The sequence below is a fragment of the Sinocyclocheilus grahami genome, unplaced genomic scaffold (assembly GCF_001515645.1).
Source record: "Sinocyclocheilus grahami isolate Dianchi unplaced genomic scaffold, SAMN03320097.WGS_v1.1 scaffold1667.1, whole genome shotgun sequence".
Classification (NCBI taxonomy): domain Eukaryota; kingdom Metazoa; phylum Chordata; class Actinopteri; order Cypriniformes; family Cyprinidae; genus Sinocyclocheilus; species Sinocyclocheilus grahami.
The window spans coordinates 138,124-158,428 of NW_015506846.1; the positions used below are offsets into that span (position 1 = coordinate 138,124).

General features: G+C 42.3%; 1 protein-coding gene across 1 annotated transcript; it reads right to left on the reverse strand.

The window, feature by feature from the left end:
• Positions 1-5,299: 5,299 nt before the first annotated feature.
• ndufa4l2a (NDUFA4 mitochondrial complex associated like 2a) lies at positions 5,300-8,318 on the reverse strand. Its single transcript, XM_016258286.1, has 4 exons — positions 8,235-8,318; positions 7,685-7,770; positions 6,310-6,370; positions 5,300-5,492 (listed from the first exon to the last, which is right to left on the reverse strand). Exons 1-4 carry the CDS (start codon positions 8,274-8,276, stop codon positions 5,436-5,438), a joined length of 246 nt encoding a protein of 81 aa, XP_016113772.1. The 5' UTR covers positions 8,277-8,318; the 3' UTR covers positions 5,300-5,435.
• Positions 8,319-20,305: the final 11,987 nt, after the last annotated feature.

Here is a 20,305-nt window from a genome sequence, read left to right on the forward strand (position 1 = left end):
ATGGGGAGGTGTGTGGCGAGGGTTGTGGGTAGGTCTGCGCTGCTAGCGGAGGCGTGCTCGCGCTAACGCGGTGGCTCGTGGAGACTGGAGCTGGCATTTCGTCGAGCTGGCGCTCGGTGGATGGAGGAGGAGGTCTGGGGCTGGCGGCATCCGGTGCGCGGCCCAGGCTTGCCGAAGGCTTTTTGCTGCGGCCTACTGGCCGGAAGCCCGTCTTCGAAGGAGTGGTGGTCAATCCGGGCCGTGAGTATGGAACACTACGGCCCTGGCTCGCTTTGTCCGCGGCCTTGGATGGAGGAGTGAAGCTTGGAGGCGCCCCTGTTTGGAGGGAAGTGTAGAGGGCGAGGAGATCTGCCTTGGCTGATCGTCGTGGGACGCTGACGCCGGAGCTGACGAGCGCCTGGCGTAGTTCTGCCACGGTCCATTTCTCCGCAGCTGGGGCGGGGGAGAGGGCTGAGGCGTAGGAGGACGCTGGAGAAGGTGGCTGACGCCTTGAAGGCGCAGGTGATGGCGTGCCTCGGTGCCTGGAGGTATGCGCGATGGCGGCGCGGGAGGGCCGGCGGCCCCGAGTTGCAGCCGCGGGCTCGCTTATGGTGTCCTGCGGAGCGCTGGTGTGCTGGACGGCGACTGAAGACACCGGAGGACCCGTGGTGTCGAATTCGTTATCGTCCGGGAAAAGCTCGATGTCTGACATGGTGCAAAGGATGCTAAGGACGGGAGATAATGGAGGTAAGGCTGCTTTGATTATTTATAGAGGTTCTCTCTTGAGCTGATTGGATAGATGGTGTAATTACTGATGATGAACTGGCCGTGTTAATTATCTGTGCGCGCTCCTCCCGAAACTTGTTAATAAAACATCACATGTGGAAAAGATGTTACCATAGGTTAGAACATGTGGAGCACATGTGTAACATGAAACCCATTCCAACATCACATCATACTGCATTATTTGCAGCTTCACTATTATATTTTCAGCAAGTGGGTAATGTCAAACCCAAAGTTTCCACAAAACATATACATGAATAGCCTACATATGGAAACTGTATAAAAGCACAAATGTTTACTTAAAACATTTACAAATTACAAATCTTTATTTAAACGAGCTATTGTATACAGTCTTAAAAACTGCATGTTCAGAATTGCAAGATTGCAACATTCACATTAAAAACAGGCATTCATGTGTGTATGTGTGTAGATCTTCGCATAGCCCACTGCCCTACATATCTCAGTTTTTTGTCAACCTCAACATATACAGGATTCTTGGTGTTACTGTTACATTTCATACTTTACAAAACAAAACAAACAAAAAAAAACAGTTACCATATTATGTCAACAAATTAATGAGTTATTGACCAAAGTATTAAATACTGACCAGATATAGTATGACGTAAAACTATTCACAATTCCAGGACTGCAACATACCCACACGAAAAACAGCCATTCTTGTGTTTGTGTAGATCTGTATGGGACTTGTGTTTGTGTAAAACTGCACTGTATACATCTTGAGTGTTTGTGTGCATCTGTGCTGTGTGTGTTTGTGTAAATTTGCACTGTATGTTGTGCAGATCTGTTTGTGTGTGTGTGTGTGTGTGTGTAAATGTGTGCTATATGCGATTCATTTGAGAAATACTTGCAATCAGCAATGTACTCTGAGACCATCTTAGAATTCAATCTCGCTCTAAACTGTTTGGCATTAAGCAAACCAAACAACTATTTTCTTGTCTGTATACTACACATTTTTCTGACAGTTGGCTTATGTCCAGAGCAATTAAATGACCAAATTCAGATGGTACTGACATCGCATGCTTAATCCTGCACCGCGATTCACCATAGTAGCCTTGAAGAAACAATCCTGGTTTTGACACGCACTTTCTCACTAGACGTAATGCATGTTCACAGCCAGTGTGACTCTCAACATTGGCAAAACAAACTATTTGGCAAACACTGCCATCGGACATCCTGACCATAGTGTTATCGCTCTTAAGTTTACATCTGTAATTAATGCTCAGATATATCTGTGAGTTAACTACAGCTTTGTGGTAAAAGATTGCTTGATCTTTGACAGGGCTTTCAAGAAACTGTTCAACAGCATCCCGTTCATATAAATCAAGAGCTCTAGAACAACCATGACCAAAAAGCACAGTGTCGTTCATTCTTTGTGCATTTTTAGTTGCATTAAAGCCATCCACCACGGTGTCGAACAGCTGCTGTACTCTAGGATGAGCATTCATCATCAGAACCTTGACAATGCTCTCTACTTTTTTTAGTAAGAGAAAAGATGTTACTATCTGTAAAGGTACAGATTGTGTGCCATTGTATAATTTCAATAGAAATCCATTGCACACTTCGAAACTGTATGCACTATAACACCACAGGGGGCCCCAGTTTCTGACACTCTCACTAAGATGAAGAAGAATGGGAACATTGTTTGTCATATGGGATCTACCATACAAGGTCTCAAAATTGTGCACAAACTCATTTAGGTGTTGAGATGCATAAAAAAGCTCCAGCTGTGTAATGCACGTTGTTTGCAAGACATAAACTGCTTGGCACAAAACGAAGAAGTGCTCAGTATATTTGTGGGGAAAAACAGATTTTAAAACAATTGGAGCATAAAGCAAGAGAAAAGCTCCCCATTCTGAGGCTTTCCAATAGGCTCTGGTTAAGATAGATCTTGGCATTCTTGTGACGTTGGATGGAGGTTGAAACTGTTCCATTTTCCTATTTCACTGACTCTGTTTCCTATATACCAGGGCTCTCTATGGTAAGAACTTGTGAGAGGTTTTTTTTTCTTTGTCTTTTTTGAAAGATTCAGAGGAGTCTTTCAGAATCCGATGACTCGTGGTGATAGCAAATGTGAGTATATTCCAAATTCCTGGGAGAAAAGCACAAGGGAAAGCAATAACAGTGACTGCAGCTCGGAGTTATCTTTGGAAAATAAAACTAAAGGCTGATTTATACTCCTGCGTCGAACCTACGCCGTAGGCTATGCGTCAATTTATACTTCTGCGTCGTTGTCCGCGTCAACAGATGGTGGATCAGCACCTAGAGATGAAGCTCTACAGCCCTGAATGTCAGCAGAGACCATGTCAACTAGATGCGGCCCAGAGACAGATCCCCTGTGAAGACCTCATCACCTCGACGACCATCGACACAAGACCACGGGAACCAAACGAGTCCTCTGCAAAATCTGACCTGTGTTGCAGCCTGGAATTAAACCATGCCATGCTGGTTTCGTCTGGCCAGAGGAGAACTGGCCCCCTGACTGAGCTTGGTTTCTCCCAAGGTTTTTTCTCCATTTTTGTCACTGATGGAGTTTTGGTTCCTTGCCACTGTCACCTTTGGCTTGCTTAGTTGGGGATGCTTGACTGATTGCACAGACACTATTGGAAGAGAGCTGAACTGGACGATGGTATCACTGAATCATCAATGCACTGACTATAGCTGGAAAAAAATTACTCTTTGTTATTGCCCTCTTGCATTATTGACAAACTATTTTCCTGTTTGACACTGTAAAGCTGCTGTGACACAGTCAGTATTGTATAAAGCACTATACAAATAAAGGTGACTTCACTTGACTTGAGCTTGTTGTAAAACAACGATGTCGGATGATTTTGAAGTTGGAGGAGAAAATGAGATGGAGTTTTTCACCCTATCCTACCTTTTTGAACCCGAATCAGACATTTCTCCCTGTTTTCCTCACAGGAATGAATGAGCAACTTGTTGAATGAATGGGCCTTCTTGCCAACTAAATCTATAGAAATATGATAGAAGTAGAAGAAACTGTCACAATAACTGTATCGATGAACACACACGAAGACGAAGATTAAGGAAAACAGTCTTTAATAAATCCACAGATAGATCATTCCAAGGTAATGGAAGGCTGGTGACACACATAACATTGACGAGACCCGACAACTAACACTGAAGAGACAGGAACTTAAATACACAGATCAAACTAAGATAATGACTAGACACACCTGAACTGAATGACAAAATCAAATAAAAAACCGTGACAACTAACAAGACAGAAACAGAAAGTCCAAACTAACAGAAACTGTGACAGAAACAGTATTGTACAGTCTATTTTTCTGTAGTAAACACAATAACGCATTCAGTCCCTTTTAAGGAAAGATTACAATAAACGTAAAGATTTTTAAAGAAACTAAACAAAATGGTAGCGTGAATATTCATGTACACCAGTGTTACCAACAAATACAGTATGTGCACACACACACACACACACACATATATATATATATATAAAACACTGTAGAGATGTTTTTTTCAGCATTCTTTATTAATCTCGCCTAAAACACAGAATATATATTTCTCATACAAGAATATGCAAAATCAATAATTAAATCGTAACTGCATGAACAAATGCACATTTCTATTAGTTCTATTCAGTATTTCAAATCATGAACTGAAAGGCACCAACATTCTGCCCCACCATGCAATGTACATAAGCCCCTAGTAGTGGTGGGGAGTGTTGCATAAAACATCAGTCGAACCTTCTTGAAAATATAACAATCTTTGTATTTCATACTGTGTAAAGTCATGTCATTAAACACCCTCAAGTGTTTTAGCACAATTCAAAACAGTAACTGAATTTAGCTGGGTAAAATAAAGCTCCGTGTCCATTCTCAGTATTCAAAGTGTTTTTATCTTAACAGTTTTTTCCCCCCAGTTTCTAGGATTTTGGTTGGTAGCTAATGATAAAATGCTTACAAAAAAAAAACTTAAATTTTTATGTATTATTTGAAACTCTCTGGGGGTCTGAAGAGTAAACACTCAGAGTAAAATATCTGCCTATTTCCTGTGTTTGTTTGTATGGCTTGCCAGTCCGAAGAAACTGTGTACAGAAGACCTTGAAATGAAGTTGAATGATGACAGATGGATGACAGTGATATAAAAATGAAGACAGTAATAAGTGCAGAAAGAAATATAGTGAGAGAGACAAAGATAAACATGTCAATGTGCATTATTCTGAACAGACGGCTGCTTTTCCAAATTATCACAGACTTCAAGAGCAGGCCTGAGGGAGCTCAGTCTCCTTCCCATGAGTCTCTGCTGTTCAGGTCCTGTTTACAGAAAGACAAACATCTGCTCGTCTTCCTTTCGCCCTTTCTCATGCTCACAAGAGGGAGGTCATGTTATCTCTGCAACTTTGGGGATTTCTATAAAGCTTAACGTCTAATGCACATGAATAAAAGTAGACTAGTTTAGTCCTTTATTCTGCTCTTTATCTCATGCTAGTGAGTATGACTATCAGCGTGTTTAGTGAAGAAATAAAGGTTAAAATAAAAAATATAGAAAAGATCCTACATCCTACAAGTTTATTTTCTCTATTATTATTATTGTGTATTTAGACTAGTGAGGCACAAGGACATCTCAGCATCTTCATGACAAAAGTTGAGGCAACATCCGTGACATGTTCAGAAGTCTGGTCCTTCCTTCTTCAGGTTTTTGTAGTCTGTGTTAATGGCCACAAACTAAAGAAGAAAAAATAGAAAACATGCAACATCGATTGTATATGGCAGGTGGAGACAGACAGTGATGTTATATGCATTTATTGACCAGCATTTCGTTTTCCTTCCCAATTGTGCTGAAGGAGTGAGACTCGTGATCTGCTGGGCATGTCAGCCCAGCTCGTGTGCCACATTCAGACCATCAGGGAATTAACACAGGAAATACCAACACATCCTGTTCTACACTGATGAAGCCGCTCGGTCGAGTGGTGAAACGTTAAAGACATTAAGATAAACCCACATCAATTCTTTTGAAATTCTGTGCTTCTCTCGAGGAGCGCTATTTCTGTTTCTCACACATCTATGAACAATCCTCAGCTCCCCAGTTACCTAAAATGCAACTGTGATTAAATGTTTGCAAATGATAAGTTAGCTACAGGGCTGTTGCTAGAGGTGCTGCTAAAGGTGGTGATGATTATTGTAGCCCCTATTCGGGGTCCCCCGCAATTTCAATGCAACTAAAGCCTGCTCTGTTTAAATATAAATGTGGAATTAACGTTAAACTAGAATTAATACTAATACATTTGTACTAGACAAATCATAACTGAGACAAATGTTGGTTTTAACAAGCATGGACCTTTTTCACAGGCTGTTGTGAGGCATTTCTACAATAATTAACATGTTTCATGTTGTTGTTTTTTTAATTGATATACTTGCATAACTGTGTTTTGTGTTATAGTACCCTGACATCGAATTACAAAACAAAACAACAACAAAAATAACTTAAAAGCAAATAAATACTTAACACTGCTTCTATGATGCCAACAGTGGGCTCATGTACCTTGTACTGGTAGCTTGGACTGAGCTTATTCCAGGGCTCAGGGTTGCTGTTCCTGTTCCAGCTGTTGGGAGTCAAAGACAAAACAACATCTCAAATAAACTAGTATTTATTTAGTACTGGGACAAAATGGACTACTAACTAACTAACTAATAGAGATGTAACGATTCACTCAACTCACAATTTTTTTTTTTTTACAAAATGAGATTTAAGACAAATTATAAATTTAATGTGTCCTTTTATTATTGCTTGGACAAAATACTGTATGTTTCTTTGTGAAATTGAAATATAACACTATAATAATATACTAATATAGCACTTGAATATTATTGCTCTTTTGTTGGTTTTGATTGCTTCTATTGTCCTCATTTGTAAGTCGCTTTGGACAAAAGCGTCTGCTAAATACCCAAATTTAAATATAATGTAAATGTAAATAACAAAACTAAATTGAAATTTTAAAACAAGCCCCAAATCAAATACATAAATAACACAAATAAAAGAAATCTCTTCATATAAGCAAAATAAGGCTTTGTCTGTGCTCTTTCCATTTAAAATTAGAGGCAACCGCTGCATTTTAATTATGATCCAAACAAAGAGGCTACATACATGCAACATGAGCAGTTTTTAATCCAAATTAGATTGTATAATTTAGAAATTTGAAGCAAAGACAGAATGGTTTGACTTCAGTTTTGTGAAACTATACATAAAAAAATATCTGCATGAAACAGAAACAGCAGACGAGCTGAACGAGACGCAGATACACTCTCTGCCAGCAGGTGGCGCTTGGTTTCCGCTGTAAACAAAGCAGCGCTGCACTAATGAACTTTAATATGCATTATACAGAGGCAAGATGAAAAGAAAAATACCATCGAAAGACAGCAAGTTCCCCTCAGACATACATTCATATAAACTCCTACCCCTAACTGAATCAAGATTTGTTTAGCATCTCAACCGATTTGAATCGTCACACATTTGAATCGATTTTCATCCGGCTCGCGGTTAATCGTTACATCCCTACTAACTAATGAAATAAATCTTATTAAACATGTTCAGTGGCATTAATGTTTGGTTTTCTCCTGCTAAGATTTTCTTACAAAATGCGTTTTTTCTTTCCATCACTCAATAGGAGTCAACACTGTCAGATACAATCATATAATGCATTAAATAATTAATATAAATATTGTCAAACCTAGTATTTATTTATACTTATACTTAAGACTATAGCTAATACTGCTGTTTAATTGTTATGGTGTTTTATGGAAATAGGACCAAATTAATTATCAAAAACAATTTTTTTTTTAAATGTCCCAATTTCTAAAGTCACTGTTAATACACTTTACCCATTAATGCGTTTTGTTTAATGTAATAATTTCCTTACGTGACATGAGGTCCTCTGGCAAGACGAAACAAATAAAGGAACGCTCCACCCATGCCCAGACAGATGAAGAAAAACTGTGGGATGAGCTGTGAAAGATGATATGATTTATTAATTGCTCTCTTGGAAAGTGCTATAAAACAAAAGGTTCTTTATGTAGTCATATTAGAAGTTTGATTAGCAATCTTATTCTGGTAAAAAAAAAGACGACAAAGGGAAAAAATTATTCAGCTTTAAAATATTCTAGTGTCACAGATCCAGCTGTTCTATTTTCAAGTTTTCATTTTGTTTTATTTTTAATGTTTTAAATGTTTGAAGAGCATCCACAGTAGGTGAGCATATTAATAGTACACTGTTACTCAGTAGCCAGTTGCTCAGTTGTTAAATAAAAAATAATAATTTTATCCCACAGAGCATGCAATACTATTTTATTTGATTATTCTGAGTACTTGAGGAGATATTTCTGCATTATTTCTAGGAGACTAATCAAATGAGCTGATTGTTTTATTAGATAAAAAGTAATATTTTTAGAAAACAGGTTTAAAATACTTACTCCTGGATGTTTCTTGACCTGATCTCGGACTTTCCGCAGCATCTTTACTGGAGATTAAAGAGCAGAACTGTGTGTCTCTGTGTGTATTGCAGCTGCTATGAAAGGAGGGGGGGGGGGGGAAATGGGGGGTTGCTCAAGCTCAAGCTCAAGGAGGGAGGGAGAGAGAAAGAGAGGGGATGCAACCTCATACTCTTTAGCTGTGTCTCATTTAGAAGGCTGCACCCTCCGGAGGTCGAATCCTCTGGAGGTCGCATCCTCTGTAGGATGCATATACAAAGTGTCCTCAACCTAGAATTAAATGAGACGGCCTTCGTAGGACAGGCGGAAAAGGAAACCGGAAGTATCACGTTGCTATGCCAACACATTTAGAGCATCATTGCGCTCTCACACTACTTAAATGAAGGAAAATTATTTCTAAATTTGGAAAGTAATAAAAAAAAAAAAAAATCCTTTTACTTGTTTTATTTTGTTCAATGTTTGAGGAGGTGCAGCGTACGTACAGCAGGCATCTATTAGAGAAAAAAAGGAGGAGGATATTAAAAACAAAGTTTATCCCAGCCTTCTAAATGAGACACAGCTATGTAGTTACTTCTTTTGAATTAGTAATTACTTTGCAACACTTTCATGTCATTGTCATGTGACCTACCTGCATCAGTTACATTGCTTTACTATCATTCAACTCCTCGTCCACACCCTGGATCAGATTTTTTACTTGCCCTGCCAAATTTTTTACTGGCCTCATCACCAAAAAAAATAAAAAATTTGTTTAGATGTTTAGAAATATTATTTATCTTTTGTCTTCTGTAATGTGTGTCTGTGTTTTGTTTTTTTCAGTCCATAGGTGGCGTTTTAAAGGGGTCATATGATGCTATTTTAAAGATCATTATTTTGTGTATTTGGTGTAACAGAATATGTTGACATGCTTTAATGTTCAAAAAACACATTATTTTTCAAATACTGTACATTATTGTAGGTCCTCTATGCCCCGTCTCTCTCAAACCCGTCATTTTCAACAAAGCCCCCTGTAACAAAGTCAATGACTTGAGAAGGAAGAGGACGGGGTCGGCTTGACTGCTGCTGGTGATTTTATTTGGCTTCAAACACATAAACAGAACGTCGCGCTACCAGCACTCAATATAGCACAATTGCATATGCAAAATCACAGGGCTCTCCAGAGCAGGCTCAGTCTCCCCACCAGTCAGCAGTCGGTCTCTCTCTCTCTCTGCCAGCTCATTCCCGGGCCTCTTTATGCAGTCAAAATCGTCCCACCTGATGGCCAAACACTCCTTCTCTATGGTGCTGTACTTAGTCTCTCTCTTCGAGAGCTTGCGACTAATGTACAGTACTGACCGCTCCTCTCCCTCTATCTCCTGGGACAGGACTGCACCCAGCCCCCTGTCCGATGTGTCAGTCTGCAACAAGAAGGGGAGAGAAAAGTCAGGAGAATGTAAGAGCGGCCCGCGACACAGAGCAGCCTTTACTTGGGTAAAAGCCTGCTGACACAGCTCCGTCCACTGGACCGTATCTGGCGCTTCCTTTTTAGTGAGATCAGTCAGAGGGCTGGTGAGGTCCGAATAATTAGGCACAAACCTTCTATAATATCCCGCCAGCCCTAGGAACTGTCTCACCTCCTTTTTGGTCTTAGGTCTCGGGTAAGTTGCAAGCGCTGCCGTCTTATTAATTTGGGGACGCACCTGCCCATGACCCAAGTGGAAGCCCAGATACCTGACCTCCACACGCCCAACCGCACACTTCTTCGGGTTGGTTGTGAGTCCGGCCACTCTCAGCGCTCTCAGAACAGCTCTCACATGCTCCATATGACGCTGCCAGTCATTGCTATAGATGACGATGTCATCTAAATAGGCAGCGGCATATGCAGCATGGGGCCAAAGAATACGGTCCATGAGACGCTGAAAAGTGGCCGGCGCCCCGAACAACCCGAACGGAAGGGTAATGAATTGGTGTAATCCAAACGGCGTTGTGAAGGCTGTTTTTTCCTTAGATACCGGCGATAAGGGGATCTGCCAATATCCTTTTGTTAAATCCAGTGTCGAATAAAAAACGAGCTGTGCCCAGCCGGTCCAGCAATTCATCAATCCACGGCATTGGATACGCGTCGAATTTCGACACAGCATTTACTTTGCGGTAATCCACACAGAACCGAACAGAGCCATCCGTTTTAGGAACCAAAACTATCGGGCTCGCCCAATCACTGTTGGATTCTTCCATTACCCCCATTTCGAGCACTGCCTCTAACTCGGTCTGAACCACTTTTTTCTTGTGTTCAGGCAAACGATACGGCCGACTGCGCACTACTACGCCTGGCTCGTTCTCAATATGGTGCTGAATGAGATTCTTTCGAGCAGGTAGGGGCGAGAACACATTGGCAAACTCTGCCGGCAACTTGGCCACATCAGTGAGCTGGGAGGGCGAGAGATGATCCCCTCCTGGGGCCAGAGCGAGAGATTGAGATTTAGTGCTCACCTCTGGCCCGAGATCATCTTCTCCACTCACTACCATCGCCAGCATCACTGACTCTGCCTCGCTCCATTTTTTCAGGAGATTGAGGTGGTAAATTTGACGTGCCCCGCTCCTATATGTTCGAACCACCTCATAATCGAGATCTCCAACTTGCCGTGTGACCTCAAACGGTCCTTGCCACTTTGCAAGTAATTTAGAACTCAAAGTTGGGAGTAATACAAGTACTTTCTCTCCCAGTGCAAATTTTCATTCTTATTTTGAGAAGGTCCATCCTCCCAAGTTTCTTTTAGGACGTTTAAAACCCCCCGGGGCTGACGTCCATAAAGAAGCTCGAAGGGGGAAAATCCCGTGGAGGCTTGCCGGACCTCCCGCACAGCGAACAAGAGGGGTTCCAACCATTTATCCCAATTTTTGGCGTCCTCGTGAACGAACTTCCGAATCATGGTTTTCAAAGTGCGATTAAATTGTTCCACCAGCCCATCCGTTTGTGGGTGATAAGACACTGGTGCGAATCGACTTAATGCCCAATAATTCGTACAGTTTGCGTAATGTACGTGACATAAACGCCGTGCCTTGGTCAGTGAGGATCTCTTTCGGGATCCCCACTCGGGAGATTAATTGAAACAGTGCGTCTGCAACACTCTTGGCGGAGATGCTGCGCTCCCCCACTGCCTCAGGATAGCGTGTTGCATAGTCTACCGGCACTAATGCAAAACGATGCCCTCTTGCAGATTGCTCTAATGGCCCGATGAGGTCCATCCCAATTCTTTCGAACGGTAGAGGGCGCAATGGCGCTTTTGGGGAGGCCGGTGGATTTACCAGCTGACATTTACGACAAAACATGCACCACCTCCATACGTTCTCGTGAATGCCGCCCAAAAGAAACGGGCCATGAGACGATTTAGTGTTGTTGTTTGACCTAAATGTCCAGCCATGGGATTACAATGAGCTGTCTGGAAAAGCATTTTCCAACGGATTTTTGGTACTAACAGCTATCTTCCTTTGTCTGAGCGTATTGGGTCACTCAATACAACCGGTCTTTTATAATTGCAAAATATGGATAGGAAAGCGGACGAGCAGGTTGGAGAGGCTGACTGTCGATATAATGGACCTGTTCAAAAGCATGTTTCAATGACTCGTGCGGAGACTGTTACAGAGGAAAATTATCATGTCCTGATAGGAACAGCCTCTCGATTTCACTCTGTTCCCCTGGTACAGATCTCAATGGTCCCAGTTCAGCCTCTCCCACCTGCACGAGCGCCCCCCTTCCCTGCTTTTTCTTTTCCCAAGAGACATCCACACACAAGCATCCCTATAATTCCTTAAAAGCAGGCCAATTCGTACCCAGAATTAGCGGATGTCGGAGGTGCGGGTTAACTGCAACCTCCACACTATGATTTTGTCCCCTAAATTGAATAACAGCGGACATTAAAGGATATTCCACCACCCCTGGGCGGAGCTCTTGGGCCAGTAGCATATTCCAGTCTGGCCCCACCACGCCCTCGGGCGGGACTCGCGGAGGACCTGGAGGACGGGACCTGGGAAGAGGGACAGGTCGAGAGAGGGAGAAAATAAAGGGGAAGAGAGAGAGTCAGCTGGAAGGGATTCGCCGACCCCAGGACACGCCACCATCTGATCCTCCGCCAATTGGATGGCTGAGTCCAGCGACGTTGGTCGGTGGCACTGGACCCACTCTGCCGTCTTCTTTGGCAGCCGAGTGATGAACTGCTCCAGTACCACACGGTCGATGATGTGCTCGACGTCGCTTCCCTCAGCCAGTAGCCACTTGCGACATGAGTCCCGGAGCCGCTGGGCCAGCACAAAGGGTCGCTGGATGTGGTCGGTGGGACTGGACCCACTCTGCCGTCTTCTTTGGCAGCCGAGTGATGAACTGCTCCAGTACCACACGGTCGATGATGTGCTCGACGTCGCTTCCCTCAGCCAGTAGCCACTTGCGACATGAGTCCCGGAGCCGCTGGGCCAGCACAAAGGGTCGCTGGATGATGGCCATTTTGAGGTCATCAAAGACCAGGAGGTTCCGTACGGGCAGTTGCTGAGCAGCCACCTGCGCTTCCCCCGATAACAGGGGTATCAGGCGCAACGGCCATTGCTCTCGTGGCCATTGCTCTCGTGGCTTCCGCTGTTTTCTCGAACAGATCCAAGAAGGCTTCGGGGTCATCCTGAGGCTCCATCTTGTTCAGCAGCATGTGGGGAGCCAGGGTCTGCTGAGTGACTGCTTCTGCCCGAACCTCCTGGTCCATCCAGCTCCGGAACCCCTCGCAGTCCTCCTGCTGCGCCTGGATGATGGCCTGGAAGCGTCGCTCCTGATCAGTCCGCCTGTCCAGTCACGCTTGATGTTGCTCTTGATGGAGGACTGCAAGGGATGAAATGACATCCGTAAATGGCGTACATGTTGGAGTTTGCATGACAGTGGTGGATCTCCTGCTTCCTTCATGGGTTTCGGCACCAGTGAAACAAAGTCAATGACTTGAGAAGGAAGAGGACGGGGTCGGCTTGACTGCTGCTGGTGATTTTATTTGGCTACAAACACAAACAGAACATCGTGCTACCAGCGCTCAATATAGCACAATTGCATATGCAAAATCACAGGGCTCTCCAGAGCAGGCTCAGTCTCCCCACCAGTCAGCAGTCGGTCTGGTCTTTCTCTCGCTCTCTGCCAGCTCATTCCCGGGCCTCTTTATGCAGTCTCTCCATGCCAATTACTGGCACAAGACACAGGTGTTTGTCATTTGCATTTGACCCACTTACTCACCGCTCATCTCCCAACTCTCTCTCCCGCTGTAGACCTCGCTGAACCACGCCCCCCTCGCCACAGCCTCTCCTTTGACAAGCGCAGTCTGCTCTGATTGGCCAGCTGACCCAGTGCATTGTGATTGGCCGAACACCACAAGCACTCGTCGGAAATGTAACGCCCCTTACCATAATCGCGAACTTCAGCTTTCAAAGTAAATATCAAGACAGTTAATAATGTCGTTAGTTTTACCATCAGTTCAAGCCCGAAAGGGCAACAGAGTCGCGTGACAGACAGTGATGCTGCAGTACACAAGCCGCGGTTAAGACAGCTGACGTGCTATGATTTCTGACAGGCAGTTCACTCTCCTGTGATGTGACCCTGTTCCCCTCACACAAGTAAAGCAAAGCATAAAGTGCTTTGGCTTTCGCACTGAAACACACAGCGTCTCCCTGACATGGCTGCATCAACACTACTGCTGTTCCTGAAACCACGCCTTCTTTCTTTGCGTGCACATTTGGGCGGCATTATGCTAATATTTCCACATAGTGACGTAGATATGTGGGGGCGTGTTAGAATGAGGCGTTTTAGGTAAGCGTGGCTGACTCTTTAACTTTTATAAAGAATATCGCTTTGGATTTGAGACTTTAGTCTTTGCAACTTTACAGATCTTCTTTATGCACCAACAGCTCCAAAGAGAAAGGAAAACTTGAAATCACATCATATGACCCCTTTAAGAGGGATTCCCCAATCCTTGAAAGTGAACTAAGGTCATAGGGGATTTCTATTATATAACCTTAGCGTCAATAGCCGGGTTTCCATCCAAAGTTGCGAATTTAACTTGTGCGCAAAACTGGAATATCGCATAAAACATTTGCGAACAAGCATCGTTTCCATCCAACAAGTCAAAGAAAACAAAATTGTCACTTCCTGATAAACTGGCACTATAAATCACCAAGAAAAGTAGGAGAATATAATAATTTCCATATATAATAAATTACTTGCGCCTCAGCGCGAGCAGACGAAACACAATAAATGCGGTCATTGCTTTCGGAGGTGGATGCTGCTGTTTGGGAACAGACATTTCTGGGAGGCAATTATACAGAAATAATTGAGATGACATACTTTGCTCGTGCATTTCCGAATGACCAAAACAACATTTCAGATGCTGTGAATGAGATCGGTCCGCTGGTTAGTCAGGTTTTGCCGTCCCATAGCACAAAGTCACATGACTTCTTTGATCCGCTTGGAGGAATTTATTTGCAAAATGCATTTCCATCTCCCATTATTCGCATTAACCATTTTTCGCACAAGTCAAAAACTACCTCAAGCGAGCGTAAAAACATTTTTGCGAATTAAGGCATTTTTATTCGAAATTCAGCGTTTCCATCACTCAATTCTGAAGCGATACTTCAAAATATGCATAAAAGCAGGGTGATGGAAACCCAGCTAATGTCTTGCTGACCGTGTTTGTAAATTCTTAATTGTTTTGGAAAGCCGTAGGGTGGGTGAGTGCCTTATTTTTATTATTTTTTTGTAGGCCACCAGGCCACTACCTTTCTCCTGTTTATTGGACAGATAAGGAGATAGGGTATGTGGTTGTATGCTTTGTTTTTCTTATTTTGATTCGTAGGGAAGTTAGTTTCTGTTTGTTTATTGTTTTGGCACAAGCTCACCCCTGAAGATTTTGCTTCTGAATTCTTTTGTCTCCTTTTATTACAAGAACGTGTTTTGTATACACCAAAAATACTAATGCACTGAAAAATGAAAAATAAAATAAAATAAAAATGAGTAATTAAGAAGTATCATTGTTGTGTCATTTATGTTACACCCTGACCTAGACCAGGGATCGTAACAGCAGCCTTGGTGAGCAGATGAGACTTGTTTCAAAAACAATATAATATATATGGGTTGTGTATGGCATTTTAAAAAATTAAGATGGCATTAAAAAGACATAAAAAAAAAACATTAAATTTGATTTGATGATACCTGCAGATATGAGAAACCCTGGACTAAATCCAGAAGAACTGTGGCAACATCTCTAAGATGTTATGGTGGGAGAACAACATTATTAACACAATAAATCATTCAATAAGGGAATCATTCATTCTTAAGACAATGAAACATTGTTCAAAGAAAAAATTTACAGGCAAAAAGTCAATTCATTTAGATTTAAACCATATCACCCGCCTATATTTAAATCAAAATTGTGCTTGGTAACATTAGTTAATGCACTGTGAATTAACATGAACTAACACTGAACAACTGTGTGTTCATTAACTAACATTAACAAAGATGGACAAATACTGTAACAAATGTATTAGTCATTCTTTGTTCATGATAGTTAATACATTAACTAACTAATGGAACCTTATTGTAAAGTGTTACCGATCATTCCTTCCCTATTTGACTTCCCACACATTACATGTGTTTACTAACAGGGATGTGGTAAAAATATTCATTTGTGTTGGAAAGTGTATTCATTTATGTCTGTTTTTTTGCTGAATGCTTACCATTTATTTTCCGGGTTTACATTTTGTTTTTAATATTGCCGGATTTTGTTCTCCATGAAGATTGTAATCAATGTATGTATGAAAGAGCATGAGTGTTGGATCATGCCTCATATCTCAAACCTATGTTTGCTGAAAGAGCAGCCTGTCATCAAGCTCACCATTATGTTGAAGATCTGATCTCTTCTTCTGTTCCTGGAATAAATGGCAATAATGATGCTGGTTACAGGGGACAAAACACCAGACTATCCTGCCACTGAGCTTTGAGCTGAAGCAGATGTTGGAACTGAATGAAAGATCAAATACTGACAGCAAAGGTCTCTCTCACTCATGCAGCAGGTGAAAGCACTATGTGTCACCTCTCATTCACAAAAGCTGTTGTGACAGATCCATGACCACAGCAACATACCATACACAAACACAAACCCCTGAGCCATGTTAGACCTGTGGCAAACGATGGGTGGAGCAACTAATGTTCTTCCAACACAGGGCAATAAAACAACTAGCTTATAATAGACACAAGTCAACCATTCCTCTAATTCTTCGATTAGAAAAAGAGAATAGTTGTCTGGGTAGATGCTTAGTATACGCTGTTTAAGATTTAGTGGTACTAAGGAAGAGATAGTTTGAGAGAATTACCGCACCGCCGACATTTCGCATCTCCTCACAATCCCACATGCAGTGAAATAAAAAAAACTAAATTGTTATTGCACTTTTAACATTGATCTTTAACATTGATCTGCACTTTTAACATTGATCTGGAAATTTTTTTTACGTCACAGAGCTGATGTACTGTAAAGAAGAATTAGTTTTAGAAGACTGTAGATTAATTTGCAGTGTTTAATGACAATATAACAGCTGAGTTGAACATCCAGACAAAGGGTCGCTACACAGTGAGCACTGGAGATAATATGGCAAACAAAACCCAAGTAATTCAGAAACATTCATAAGACAGAGAATAGTAGCAAGACAGATGCTCGTACATAGAGGGCAGAAAAACAGAGTCCCAGGGATTATCGAAATGAGTACAGACAGGTGTCATACACAGAATAAACAGAATTTAAAAAAAGAATGGCAAGACAATGAAGCATACAAACACAGTTTGTATGAAGTCTTTGCTGACCAAATGTGTGTCAGGTATGTTAATGTTCGGTATATGGCACCCTTGTGTGGCGAAGTGGTACATGTACATTCTTATTATCCTATTATAGTTCATAAATCTCAGTCAAGTATTTATGGTTCATACTTGTGCCTGCAAATATATTTAATCTCATCCAATGAAATTTCCTCTTGTAAGTCTTGAATCTAATCTTGCTTCTTACTTTCAGAGTTTTCTTTATAATTAACCATCCAATATATAATTGGGAAACCCCAACAACTTTGTGGGGAAAAATGTTCTAATAATGACAGTGGGTGTTGTTGTGAATTTTTAAGCAGGTCAAAATACAATTTCAATGTTGTAAATATGTGAAAACGTGTTTGTGGTAAGGCATACTTCATTTTCAGCTCATCCAAAGACATAAAAAAATGTTGGGGGGCATTTTACCTTTATAATGCCATTTTTCTATAAGTGTGCATTATCTTTTGAGTCAAATTCTTACATTTAATCAGTGAATAAGAATAAGACATTTGGGCTGTTACCAAGCAAATGAAATCAGTATCAACAAAATTCATCTTTGCAATCCAGACATAAGCTGCACCTGAAGTGGCATTTAGATGTGTTTACACACTGTTTAATGCAGGACATGAATGCATTTAACCTGCAGTTACAAATGCATAAATAATGTTTTGATATATTAAACATAAAACACTGAATACTGATATTTGAAATAATAAAAAAATTAAAAGATACTTTAAATGTGAAATTAAAACTGCCAGTAGGTGGCAGCAAGTCACTGTTAATAAGTGAGTCATTGCGAATGAACGAATCATTTAAACAGTTGATTCATTCGGGAACGAAACACCGTCATGTTGCTCAGAGACGCAAAACAGTACTGTGGCATGCCTTTCACCAGGCACGAAGTGATGGAGGCACATCAAGGCTTCCATGCCACTGTGGGTGTCCAGCGAGTAATTGGCCTTGTGGACGGGACACTTATCCCCATCGCCAACCCATCAGTGCTCGACCAGGCCTTCATTTGTCGCAAGGGCTTCGCGGCCATCAATGTCCAGGTGGTAGTGAACCACGGGGATGTTTACTGACGTGGTGGCAAAGTGGCCTGGTAGCACACACGACAGCTTTGTGTGGGCCAATTCAGCGGCGGGTCAAGACGCAGAAAGAGGAGTTTTTGGGTAGAGCATTTTTTAAGGAGACAGCGGTTACCCCCTGAGAACCTATCTTGTAAATCCAGTCACCAACCCCACCACGCAGGCTGAGCACAGTTACAACAATGCACACGTCCGTACCCGCAACTTGGTGGAGTGCTCGATTGGGCGCTGGAAGATGCGCTTCCGGTGCCTTCATAAATCAGCTGGAGGATTGCGTCTGAAGCCCCAAAAATGTTGTGCAGTAGTAGTAGTTACAGCCATGCTACACAACATTGCATTCACTGGAGGTGCAGCTCTGCCAGATGAGTTGGAAGAAGAGGAGGAGGAGGAGCAGGAGGAAGAAGCTTTCCACAACCCACCTCAACTAAGAGATGCCCTACATGCTGGTGTGCAAACGAGGCACCAAATGTATTTTTTGCACCCAAATTCTATTTTTAATCCACCACACAGCATCTCCATTTATTTGTGTACGTCCACATTTCTTTCCCCCTCCAAATATTATACTTTTTTTTTTTTTGCAGTTGTGCAGTTATGCCATTTGTAAAGACCTTTCAGTTGGATGATGAAACCCCCCACAGTCATCACCTTATTTTTAACGTTCATACTTATCTGATGGCTCCCTCTTTAAAGGTCTTTTACAATGGTCCCCACTGCAGTTGTAGCTAATCTAAATGTATAATTCGTCAAAAGGTGGTGTCAGAATACCTTCCCAATCTCCTAGCGCTGTGAACATACTATAGCATGTGTGACATGCTATTTGTATGCAGAAATGACTTTTTGAGTGCATATGATAAGCAGTGTTAACTTCTTGGTTAAAATTGGTGATGTGGGTAAGGGCTTATTATATGTACGTGAAAAAAATGTGTCATATGCACGCAAAAGGCAATGTCTGAGTATAAATAACACCCCCAATGAAAACTAATGTAAATTTGTGCCACTTACACACACTTTCAATGAGATTGGGCTTGCGAAAGGATATTTGTTCACAATAAAGATGCTCTGCAGAGCCAACATCGATGACAGCAAGTTTGCAATTAATCAGGTGTTTATTTGAAAGGAAACACTAAAAATGCACATGACTGATGTAAAAATGTGGAAAGAATGGTTTCCTGGAGCCCATCACTGGGTTGCCGATGGTTCATCTGTAACGTAATCAAATTATTAGAATAAAAACACAACACACACAACACGGGACTCTACCAAACATCATAAACACCCTTACCTTGACCTGGCATTATTATTGGAACGGAAATTGATGGCCTTTGAAATTGTGCTTCAGACAAAGCATACTGCTTCTCCATAATCTGAAGCTTTGCCTTCTTCACCTCCAGCATGGCCCGAGCCAGGTTGTTTGCCTCTTGTAGCCCTTGCTCGATTTCCCGCAGAACTTCTAGTTTCTGTTTTTCAAGCTTCAGCAGCTCTTCACTGCAGTCGCATCGGATAGAAGGACACCTTCTGGAGCCCCTCCCAGATTGCTGGTGCTGGGCAACCTCAGTGGAGGCTAGGGAAGGTGCGGACAGGTGCTGGAGACGCACTGCCGCTGCTGGCGGGGGAAGAGGGCGTGTTGGTGCGAGGTAGTAACGATGGCGTGCTCTGAGAGCATGGAGTGGTATCCACACCTGCTCTCAAATTTATCCTCCCTGAGATACCCTGCTTTTCCTTGGATTGCCAGGGCCTTTTCCTCGTTGGGGCTCAGTGCAGGCACAGAGCTGGGCCCTCCACCCGTTCTTTCCCGGTCTCTCCGGACTGTAGCCCCTCTCGCTTTGGTAGCACTGGCAAAATCGTGCCACTTTTTCCGAACAACATCCCACTGTCTCAGTGGGCAGGAAGTAGATGCTGCCATTTTCATGGATATGCTTTGCCATATTTCTTTTTTGTTTTTGTTTGAGGTGGCACACTTTGTGGTGTGCCACCTCATCTAGCAGTATGGCCATTTCGGTAGAAGTAAAGCTGGGGGCTCTCCTCTTGCAGTCTTTTTTTCCCGCCATAGTGGTTGTTGATATGTCTCTCATGTTGCGCTTTTATTGGGTAAGTCATCTGATCACACAAATGAGTAATAT

Excerpts from the sequence above, each read along its gene's own strand:
- ndufa4l2a (XM_016258286.1), bottom strand. The coding sequence starts at position 8,276 with ATGCTGCGGAAAGTCCGAGATCAGGTCAAGAAACATCCAGGA. Across the intron at positions 7,771-8,234 it reads AGGTCAAGAAACATCCAGGA|CTCATCCCACAGTTTTTCTT; the intron begins GTAAGTATTTTA and ends CATCTTTCACAG. Across the intron at positions 5,493-6,309 it reads GTCCAAGCTACCAGTACAAG|TTTGTGGCCATTAACACAGA; the intron begins GTACATGAGCCC and ends TTTCTTCTTTAG.